Source organism: Taudactylus pleione, unplaced genomic scaffold (assembly GCF_031769625.1).
Source record: "Taudactylus pleione unplaced genomic scaffold, aTauple2 ptg000212l, whole genome shotgun sequence".
In the NCBI taxonomy this organism is placed as follows: Eukaryota; Metazoa; Chordata; class Amphibia; order Anura; family Myobatrachidae; genus Taudactylus; species Taudactylus pleione.
Genome location: NW_028284614.1, coordinates 4216284 through 4227937, shown reverse-complemented (window position 1 = coordinate 4227937; position 11654 = coordinate 4216284). Strand labels below are relative to the sequence as shown.

Below are 11654 nucleotides of genomic sequence, written 5' to 3'. Positions count from 1 at the left end.
TCCACGGATATCGGACGGATCATCCCGATAATTGTAGCGTGTATGGCCAGATTTAGTGTAGCAGCTCAGTAGACATTTTTCAGCTCCCACTACATTGCGCACCTGTCTCTAATTACTCCCATTATCTTTTGTTTCTTTACCTTTATATTTCGAAACCAAGTTTACTTAATATGATCTTACTGAGTAAACAAGCTCTGTCAATACTGCTGAATTCCACTGAATTCCACTGGTGATCTGTGGTGTATAAAAACTGTAACTCAGATTGCAACATTTTCACTTCAGCAATAACAGACCATAGTGAGGATCAGGTCGCATTCATTCATAATGACATCTCAGGTACGTTTTATTATAAACAGTAATAAATTTTTTATTATATAGCACTAGTGAGTTACTGTATAGTAGCAGGATCATGTACAAAATTGTAAACGCGCTATCTTTAGTAAATACTAGGAAACGATGGAATGGATTGTGAATCATAATATTTAACATATCATATATAAAAACACATAAAATAAAAAAATAATATACTGTAATGAATATAACAATATGTAGCCAAAATTGCGTAATATAAAATAAATTGATCACTGTTCTCAGCAGCTGGGAAATTACTGTAGCACCCGTACAATTGTCCAATAAAGTGCAGCAGTGCAAGATGAAAAACCTGTTCCTATGACAGCCTCCTGGGGGTAAATTTACTAAACTTCGATTTGGTATTCGATTATATGAATCTATAAAATCGATTGAAATCGATTGTAAATTGAACTGCAAAATCCCCTAACAAATCCATCATTTACTAATATTGGATTTTGCATTCGATTTTCAAATCGAATTCGATTTTGAACAATTTTAAGAAGGGATTTTATGTTCAGTTTATGAAAACCCTTCCAAAATTGAAGCTCAAATCCCCATTAAAATCGAATGCAAACTCAAATCCCCATTAAAATTGAATGCAAAATCAAACTCTACTTCTTCATTGCTTCCTATTGGGCCAAATGTATCACATGCAACTAAATAACAAGGGAAAAAAATGAAAACACTTGTGCACATTTTAGAAAAGTGAAGTGAAGGGAGTTGTCAGTTGTGTGCATAGTGCAGAGAGTGTTGTATCCAAATTTTACAGCATTTGTGAGTATGGCAACTGATAGGAAGGGGAAGGCAGCAGAGGGGGGTGGAGAGGAGTGTTCCTGCACTTCCTGTGTCTAATCAGGAGACTGAGGGCCAACAATCTGACTCTGGTATAGAGCCACAGCCAGGGAAAACTAAATCTGGCAGTTATGCTGAAAATTGTGCCTTGGTGAATGTCTATTGAATAATCTGGGAGAGTGGTTAATTTAATGTGAGATTATGCAATAGACAGCATCAGAGCACAATATCGGACACTTTTGTCAGATCATATAATAATATACCTCCCGATTTATCAATACACCTGAACCTTGTTTTAAATAGCCCAAAGGGTGCGTTATATCACAGATCGGGTGACTGTATGGTGGCTTTGTTATATTTATGCTCAGCGGGAGTTTGCAGATCTGATAATGGGGTCAGTGGCCAGGAGTAACAGCCATAGCCTACATCACCTGTTGGCGGAAAAAACAGAATTAGAATAATATAGTAACATGTAGTATTAGCTGCTACTTAACATATACACGTAACTTATCCAACAAACATCCCTTTGGCATTTGGTGTACCTCAAATTTTGCAGAGAGGGATGAAATGCTGAGGATGTAGGCATCATGTTACGAACCAGGATAACCAGTCACAACACTCATGATTTTTAGTTTTGCATCACAGACCATCTGAACATTCATGGAATATGTATGATGTCTGTTGCTATAGACATGGGCAGTATTCCTGGGTGGTCTCAGCCCAATATGTGTGCAATCTATAGCTCCCAGAACATTAGGCATACCTGAGAGACTATTGAAAACTACCTTAAGTTCATGCCAGTGTGACACCTGGCTGGGAAAGCAGATGTAGGTGCTACAGAGGGGCATCAGTGCCCTCATTACTTGGGTCAGATACCTGCTAAAGGTAGGCTAGGAAATACCTAGCACCTGAAACTGACTGAAAGGAGCCAGTAGCAAAAACTGCAAAGCACACAACAGATTGTGCAGGCCTGATATGGCATGTGACCCTGCAGTGTCTGGCACAAGTTCATTCTTGATGAGGTCATACAGCATCATGATGTTGGTATGTGAGAGTCAGAACATCTGTATGACCTCACCAGCAGATAAGCATTGAGGTTTATCTGACAGTGAAATAACCTAGGCCTGCATAGCTTGCGGGGTACCTCATGAAGCTGCTGATGTTGCTCTGATTGATGTTCCTGGATTCTCTCAGTTAGGTGGTGATTTGCATACCGCAGACATAGCATAGCTTTGAGTAGCCATTATTCCTAAAGCCAGACTGCCCACATGGTTTTGGGAACTTTTAAAGGCATCATAAACAATTTCCAGCCAATAGAATGGTGTTTAGAAGCTCAAATCGACTGTATCTAATTATTTTATTAATTTGGGGATTTGAAGTTCGATTGTGAGTTCGATCTATATATTCGATTTGCAAATCCAATGTTAGTAAATGAAGGGATCCTATATTCAACATTGATGTTTTGCCTATATTCGATTTTGAGTGAAATTACATTTTCTGTTCAATTGACATTCGATTTTGGCTTTAGTAAATCTCTAATATCAAAATTGAATGGAAATCTAACCAAAATCGAATGGCAAATGGAACAGAGGCCCTGATTCAGAGCCGCTCGCTCTGACAGAGCACTCGCTCCGAATCAGGGCTGGCCTTTTTTTTTTTTAGAATGGCCTCCTGGCCGCTCGCATAGCTGTGGGTGACCACCCACAGCTATAGCGAGCGGCCATGATGATGGTCACGATGGTCAAGACCATCGCAACCATCGGGCTTGCGACGAGACCCTTGTGGTAGGTGCGAGACCCGGAGCGACGGATTGCCCGTCGCTATCCGGGTCTCGCGCATGCGCACGACAGAGCAGGCTCCGTCGTGCGCATGCACTCTGGGCAACCATCGACCCGGTTGCGAGCGCTTAGCGCTTGTGACCGGGTCTGAATCAGGCCCTGAATCCAAAATCGATCTTTATTAAATATACCCTCTGGAAGTAACCATCAATGAATGGAATGTCACATTAGTTCTATTAAAATACACCCATCATTTCATCCATATATATTTACCACCATAAAGTCCAATGCTGAAGGGTTCCTTATTAGCAGAATTGAGTCGTGCAGAACAATTGGATCCCTTGGTATTGGTGGGCTTGCATCAGCTGTGATGGTAGGAGTGTGATAGATTGTAGTTCCCACGTGTTGTCCAATACAAAATTCCAGGGCTTGATCCAGGTGATGCAAAATATAGTCCCAATGCAATAGACACAGTGAGGATAGCACAGCTGATGCGTTTCGCTATGTGTCCCACAGCTTTGTAAAATAAGGAACCTTTCAACATTGGAATTTATGGTGTCTTTTTTAACAGCTGCTTTAGAAAGACAACTCTGTGTAGGGCCTGAATAGAACCACTTCTTAGTTCCTACCTTGTATAGTTGCAGATCTGCAACCTGCTGGAACAAAGAGTCCCAACTTTGTTTTTATATAGTTTTTATTTCACTCAACCATATTTGCCTACTCCCCCGAAATGTTCAGGAAACTCCAGAAGTTTAGGGATTCCTTCTAGTCTCCTGTGTGAGCAGCCCATCCTCCAGATACCACCTACTGTCCAAGTGAAGTGGGCAGTCTTGATGACGCGTTTCACTGCAAGTTGCATCATTGTGACCCCGCCCTCACTAACTGATAACACATATTACAGCATTGCACAATGTGGGCAGGTGGTGGGGCCACAATGAAGTGATTTGTGGCACCACAACCCAGCACCTCACACTTGCACCTTCTCTCTGGGATCTCCCACAGGGGAGGATTAAAAGGTAGGTAGGTACAATACTTGCTGACTCCCACTTGGATCTTATTTCTGGGATCTCCCACACGGGAGGATTAAAATGTAGGTAGGTACAGTGGTGGACTGGGCCGGGGGGCAGGGTGCCATCTGCCCCCCAGGCCGGACCCCGCTGGGCCGGTCCCTACATTGGCTTGCTGCCGTGATTGGAGCTGAGCTCCGATTGGGCAGCTATAACCGGCCTGCGGGCCGCATGTGGCCCACATCCCTGCCATGATAGGAGCACAGCTCCGATCGGGCAGTACAGGCAGAGCCGTATCTAGGGGTGGGTGATCCACGCATGGGGCGCTCCGCCTCCGACCCCTGCTGTGGAACGCTGGCCTCTGAAGCGATCGGAGGCTAAAGAAGCCTCCGATCGGTTCAGAGGCAAGCGTTCCCAGAGATGCACTGTGCGGGTGATGTAATGACGTCACCTGTGACGTGAGGAGCCTGCCCTGCGCGCCTGCTTTATCTAGTTAGATCCAGTCAGAGTGAGGCAGAAGCAGTGGGAGTGGTATCGCCGACGCCGATGTTCAGGTAAGTACTGTACTGGGCTGGGGCTGGGACCTGCTTGGGGGCACTGCATATGGGGCCAGTCTTGGGGCACTGCATATGGGGCCAGCCTGGGGGCACTGCATATGGGGCCAGCCTTGGTGCTCAGCATAAGGGGTCAGTCTGTGGGCACTGCATAAGGGGCAAGCCTGGGGGCACTGCACAAGGGGGCAGCCTGGGGGCACTGCACAAGGGGGCAGCCTGGGGGCACTGCACAAGGGGCCAGCCTGGAGGCACTGCATAAGGGGCATTACTGGGGGCTCTGCATAAAGTGGCATTACTGGGGGCTCTGTATAAGGGGCACTAATAAGGACATTATTTGGGGCACAACATAAGGGGCATTACTGGGTCACTGCATACTGGGCACTACTAGGGCATTGCACTGGGTCTGGGGGAGTGGGGCTGAGAGATGCACACTGGGTCTGGGGGTGTGGAGCTGGGAGACGCACACTGGATCTGGGGGAATGAGTGAGAGACACACACTGGGTCTGGGGGAATGAGGCAGAGACACACTGGAGCTAGGGAATGTGTCTTACTACTGTTTGTTAGATACTGAAAGAGGACCATAACCTCTTTAAGTAAGTGCTAAAGGTATTCTGTTTTGCTGTTAAATGGGGCCCTATATTGTCTCTATTTCTGAGAAATATCCACCATTCTATTTTCTTCTTATAATGTTTTATTTAAGTGTATGCATTGAAACTAACATCCCTATTTGAGCCATTGATTAGGACATGCTCTCGCAGTCAGTCTGCGCGCGAGACCTTGCAATCTCTATTTAAGAATAAGCCGTTGTTTTAATGGGCCAGTGCCCTGGACTTGCCCCCTAGGCTAAAAGTTGCCAGCCCCTTGGTAGGTGCCATACTTGCTGACTCTCCCTGATCAGAGCCTAGCAATCCCCCTGAGGCTGAGCTGGGTGGGCGTAACATAGTGATGATGGGGAGGAGTATAAGGAGGATGTGTGCTACAAAAAAATGGCCTTCGCTCTCCAGCACACTGATGGCTATATGTGTGCAGTAACTCCCATGAGCAATGGAATTGTTGCCTCCTTGTGCCATGTTGGGATGGAAGCGTGGGCAAGTGAAGAGAGAGTGTAAACAGGGCCGACGCTAGGCTTTGCACCGTTCTGTGTGGCCGTTTCCTGTGCCCGCCGCCTACAGTGGCGCTCTGGGCAATGGACCGGCTTGCCCATGCCTGGAGCCGCTACTAGTTGTAAACGAGGTCTCTCCACAATTCGACATTGCCGGGGCTTGCAGCCCAGGGTACTGTTACCTGTAGTCTGTGTTAGAGCCACGCTGGCCATTTCCACGGTCCGACCTTACCCTCATGCAATTCTTTTTTTTGCAGATTGCAAAAATCGCCCAGCAGCGTGCGAAACCCCCCGGGGGTGCCTAACCCTAACCCTCCCTCCCCCTAGCCTAACCCTCCCAGGGGTGTGCCTAACCCTAAGTCCCCCCTGGGTGGCCTAAACCTAACCCTCCCCCCCACGCGCCTATCCGCTCGCGGCGCCAGGCATCACTACGATCGGGATGCCGGGCGCCGGTCTCCCGGCGTTGGGGAGATGCCGGGCGTCTACATCTAGACGCCCGGCATTTCACCCTCGCCGGGATATGACAGTCGGGAAGCTGGCTGCCGGTATCGGCTTCCCGATTGCATACCCCCAGGGATGCTACAGAAACTGGCGCCAGGAAGGAGGTGAGTATTATTTTTTTTTTCAGGTACTCCCAGTGGATTCTACAGGACACGTGGACGTGAACATCTGGCAGCAGGTAAGTATGTGTGAGTGGGATAGGTGTATGTCTTAAAGTTATACTGTATACAGTGTGTGTGTACTGTGGCTATTTAACTATTTATTTTACAGTGGGGGTACGAGTGCCGGCCACCAGCTGGCACTTGTAGTACCACAAGTGCCAAAGGGCAGGCATGCTGGCACCTGTAGTTCCACTGTAAAATACAATAGGTTGGAACTATTTTTACAATACTATTACTCCCGTACCCACAGCCCAGGGGTGTGGGGAAGAGCCCTGGGCTTCAGCCTAAGCCTGGAGTTTCGGGAGAGGGGGGATCCCTTAATTGGGGGGGTCCCCACCTTTCCTTAGATCCCTGGCTTGGGCTGACTGGCTTGGGGTGTTAATACTTTGGCCGTAGAGAACCGGTGATAGGGTATCCTGGCTGCGGCATTACAACCCAGCCGGTTTGGGTCCGGCTCTGATGTTAAATATAGGGGGACCACTACGCATTGTATCCCCCTATATTTAAAACCAGGACTATCCCTGCAGCCAGGTGCTGGTTCCTAAATTATGGGGGAACCCTACATGTTTTTTTCCTCTTAATTTTAGGAACCAGGGCTGGCTGAGCAGTCCGGGGCTGGTTATGCTTTTGAGGGGTACCCTACGTCATTTAAAAGAAAAAACATTAACCATTACAATAGTGAATCAATGCAGAAACATACACAAATCACACTGATCTATGTATGTTTCTGCCAAACTCGCAGCTCAGGAGGTGGTCTATTTGAAACTTCTAATTATCTGCGAGTTTGCAACAATTACACCGAGATTGTAATCTCGTTTCTTAGTAAATTCCCGAGTTGTATTTTTTTCATGAAAAGTACTTCAGAGTTTGGCCGATGGTGAGTTTATTCGAGTTTGCAATCTCACCCGAGTTTTACAGTTAAAAGAGAGAAATCTCTCCCAAACTCACCCGAGTTTATCTTTGCGAGTTGAAAAACTCGAATCTTAGTAAATTTACCCCATAAAGAGGGATAATGCTGGAGAGACACAATGGGGATAGAGCTGAAGGCGCTGGCATAGGTCTGGAGAGACCCAGGCTGGAGAGACTCATGAAGAGTGAGCCAATTGCCGGCCGACCTATACTACCAGGAGAGTTGCCCTCCCTAAAATATGAGTGTACTGTGGCCTAAGATTTCTGTTGCCAGCCCTATCCAATGGCACAACTAGATATCTCACTATAGCTATATCATCGTGATGCTTTCTGTGCATCTCAAGGTCATATCTAACACAAGGTCTGCATTAGTCTGAATTGTATTTACAAGACCACCAAGACATTGGGTGGGCACAGAGACATGAGGCGCTCCGTGAGTACAATGCAGGCAACGGTACAGGGACTGTAATCACAGATGTGGTCATTTTAGCCTTATTACTTTTCAAATCATATAACTGCCTGGATAGATTTGTTATGAATGTGCTGTGGAGCCCCATAGCCATCAAATGGACAGTTATGGCTATAGTTCAACTGTTTGTGTCTATCTAACATTCACAGTTAACTCAAGTGCAGCATCACAATACTCTGTATCAATATAGAATATAGTGCAAGTAAATCAGTTGGGAATAGAACAGAACAGAATGCAAAATAGTCCATATTATATGATCTATTGCAATGTCCCCTTACAGTACTTAGGCCCTGATTCAGAGCCGGATGCTCTGACCAGAGCGCTCGCTCTGAATCAGGGCCCACCTCCATAAATATGGAGCATCCTCCTGGACGCTCGTATAGCTGTGGGTCACCACCCACAGCATATACGAGCGTGCAGGATGATGGTCGCGATGGTCTTGACCATCGTGACCATCGCCACTGCGAGCAGAAGCCTGCGGTTGAGTTTCTCAACCGCAAGGCCAGGAGTGATTTTGGCTCTATCAGAGCCAAAATCACTCCCACTGACATCACTAGTGATGTCAGTGGGGCCGGCTTCTGACGGTAGGCGTTCCCTTGGGAACGCCTCCATCTGGCAGGCACGCCCACCAAAGGGGGCGTGCTGTCAATCAACATTGACAGCACGCCCCCTTTGATCAGACACTACGAGCGAAGGAAAGTCCTTCGCTCGTCGCGTCTCGCGCATGCGCGCGACGGAGCTCCCTCCGCCGTGCGCATGCGCAGTGCAGACCATCGACCCACTTGCGAGCGGACAGCCGCTCGCGAGTGGGTCTGAATCAGGGCCTTAGCTCTGTTCTTCTAACATCGACTGCAGTGAATCCAGTCACATCGCATGCTTTTGTTGTAGTGACAAGTTTGACAACCAGTGTCCTTATCATTGTAAGACTTTGAGAAGGGGGAGACGTCTGTGTCCTTTTGGATCAGTATCTGTGAGATGTTAAACGGGATTCTGCAAAGTGGGTGTTATTTCTGATATCATTGCAGGTGCAGAAGAGGTCCACTATATGTGTTCTGCTCTATCTGTGGACTTTGGTGCTGACAGGGAACTGCCTTGATCCAGATCAGATAAAAAGGGCGACAGATCACATCAAAAACACTATAACCAGGTAAGCACCCTCTTTCGTTTTATTATTCAGCAGTGCCGTAACAGGACAATAATTTCCGCTCTGTGCCAGCCCCGCCCACAAACATGTGACATCATCATGCCACGTTGGGGGGGGGGGCGGGACATGAAAGAAGAGGAGTGCTGATGCATCCTAATGATGCTTTGGGCAGCTCTACAGGCTAAATGGCACCATGCAAGGTAAATGCAGGTGACAATCGGTCGAACCATTGGACATGGCAGGTGCAGAATGTCCGAGTGACCATGGGCGCCGGTGTTAGTGCTACTGCATCTTTATATGCAGTCACTGACACCAACATGCCCGTGACATGCCTTCAACTGTTAGCCACCCCTCATTTACCACACAGAAATGCCCATCAAAATTGCTTAGATCTCCATGAAATATTGATTTGTGTCTCCCGGTCGTAACCATCGGGACGCATGCACAGAGGTAAAACATCACTCACTTGCATCTGATGCTTTACCTGCGCCTTGAGAGAGATAAAGAGAAGAGTGATACAGGGGTCTATTTACTAAGCCTTGGATGGAGATAAAGTGAACAGAGATAAAGTACCAGCCAATCGGCTCCTAACGGCCATGTCACAGGCTGTGTTTGAAAAATTACAGTTAGGAGCTGGTTGGCTGGTACCTTATCTCTGTTGACTTGATCTCCATCCAAGACAGTAAAAAGAACCTAAAGTACCAACCAAACAGCTCCTAACCATCACTTTACCGGCTGTGTTTGAAAAAATGACAACTAGGAGCTGGTTGGTTGGTACTTTATCGCTCTCCACTTTATCTCTCTCCAAGGCTTAGTGCATCTCCCCCTTTAAAATGAGAAGTTTTACGTAGGATTTTTCCTTAGAGTTGTTCCTCAATGTTGCATAAGCCCCAGCCTGTTCAGTTACATGTATCCCAGCCGCTATTTGTGTCAGCACCTGTATATCAAGGGTCACAACTGTGCAGGTACCGGCAACTAATGACACACATGGGAAAGATGGTAATCTAGATGATGTTTAAAGCCCGTCATGGTCTCCCAGGGGGCTTTGTGAATAGGGTCATGTTCATGTTTTACCCTCTGAAGATAATCACTGCCCTCCAGTTGGGAGTGGGGTGAAGCATCTCACTCAAGTGGATGGGTGGAACTAAAGAATGCAATTCATTATGCTTCCTGCCAAGTTGGTGGGTAGATCAAGAAACAGAGGTACAGTAACTATACCATCACTCCCTCTCCAACCTGGCACAATGCCGCAATAAGTATATAATGGCCCCTTCTTACAGGAGCTGAAAACCTCAAAGCTTGGGTACCCCTGTCATTCACAGATGGTCAGAAATTGGGATTATTTACAGAACGACATTCCAGGAGATTCAGACTGACCATCTGGCCTTCCTGGCAAAAGCAGGAAGGGCCGATGGTCAGATGGGCCGGTCCAGCGTTAAACCGTGGCAAAGCAGCTCTGCCTCCCGGTGCTCTGCTCGGCAGGGATACTGACATACAGAGGCATGCCGCAAGGCCAGGCCCCCATGATTCGCGACATGCACCCGTGAGGTGCATCCACGCTCCTTTTGAGGCAAGGCCGTGCCCCTTTTGTAGGCACACATGCAGGACGACTGCCAGGGCTAGGTACTGGAAATTCAACTTAATAATACCGGTGTCATGTGTGTAAATACTGCATTATTACTGTTTTTATCCAAATACAGAGACATTGATAAACAATATGCATACGTGGTCAAGTTTTCAGAAGCGCAATGCCGAGAACTCAGTGGAAATGACATAACGGCTGCTCTACAACAAGATGTTGACAAGGCCAACCAGATCGTCCAAGATGTTATGGATTCTAAGATTTATATAGGAAGTAACCTGGTGATAGCGTCATACAAGGATATTATTACTGACGCGAAAAAGAAGAAGACCACCAGGAGGCATGCAGAAAGACGTCTTCTTTCTTCTGAGGATTCCGGCCCTGTACCGGTGACATCTCTTCTGAAGTCTAACGCAGGATGTGTGATATTCTACACTCTCTACTCCCCATGCACAAAGGCATGCACCAATCTTGACGTGACTTATAACATTATAAAGGACTTTAATTTGTTTGAACACATTAATAATAAAGCTTTTGTTTTTGGAACTGTCTATCATTCAGAGAAGAACAAAGAGGCTGTTTGGAAGTCTTTTAATACGATTAATGAGAAAATGCCTCTGTTCCGCTGCAGCAACACAAACTGCATGAAATGTTTTGAAAAACAGAATAATAAACTCACACAGAATGAGAACTGTTTTGCCTATTAGTCACACGCACACACACACACACACGCACACGCACATGCACACACACACGCACACACGCACGAACACACACGCACGCAACGTTATTGCTGGACCCAATAGTATATCAGTAAAGAGTCTTAGGGGTATATTTACTAACGGTTTATTTGTTGCTATTTGTATTAACCGGATACTATTAGTCACTGCTGTAGGGCCTTATGTAATAGCTTGCGAATGAGTTAGCCTGTACTTTTAAATCAGCAGTAATTTAAAACTTCTGTAAACTATTAAAGCCCCCAAAACTTCTGTAAACTATTAAAAAAAAACAACAGTTAAAAGTGTGTAAAGTCAAAAGTGATGAAAAGATGTCAATAAGATGCCTTGAATCGCGGGCTATGATTGACCGCAATTTTGCAACACTTTTTGAAAATACTAGGGACATCTAATTATTTTGCAAAAAAAAATGAGGTCCGTGTTTCCATTGATACATACAGTAAGTCACTACATGGGTACAATTTCTTACGGGTAAATCACTTAAACAGGAAGAGCGGAATCTTATGTTTTCTGTGAGTAATATTATGTTAATTTACATTAAATAATTCAAGCATCAACATAATTTAT

At 46.2% G+C, this 11654-nt stretch overlaps 1 protein-coding gene across 1 annotated transcript; it reads left to right on the top strand.

The window, feature by feature from the left end:
* The first annotated feature begins 291 nt into the window (after window positions 1-291).
* Window positions 292-11165, top strand: LOC148517698 (uncharacterized). The gene is made up of 3 exons (XM_088478358.1): window positions 292-336; window positions 8650-8771; window positions 10469-11165. Exons 1-3 carry the CDS (start codon window positions 325-327, stop codon window positions 11055-11057), a joined length of 723 nt encoding a protein of 240 aa, XP_088334484.1. The 5' UTR covers window positions 292-324; the 3' UTR covers window positions 11058-11165.
* The last annotated feature ends 489 nt before the right edge of the window (window positions 11166-11654 follow it).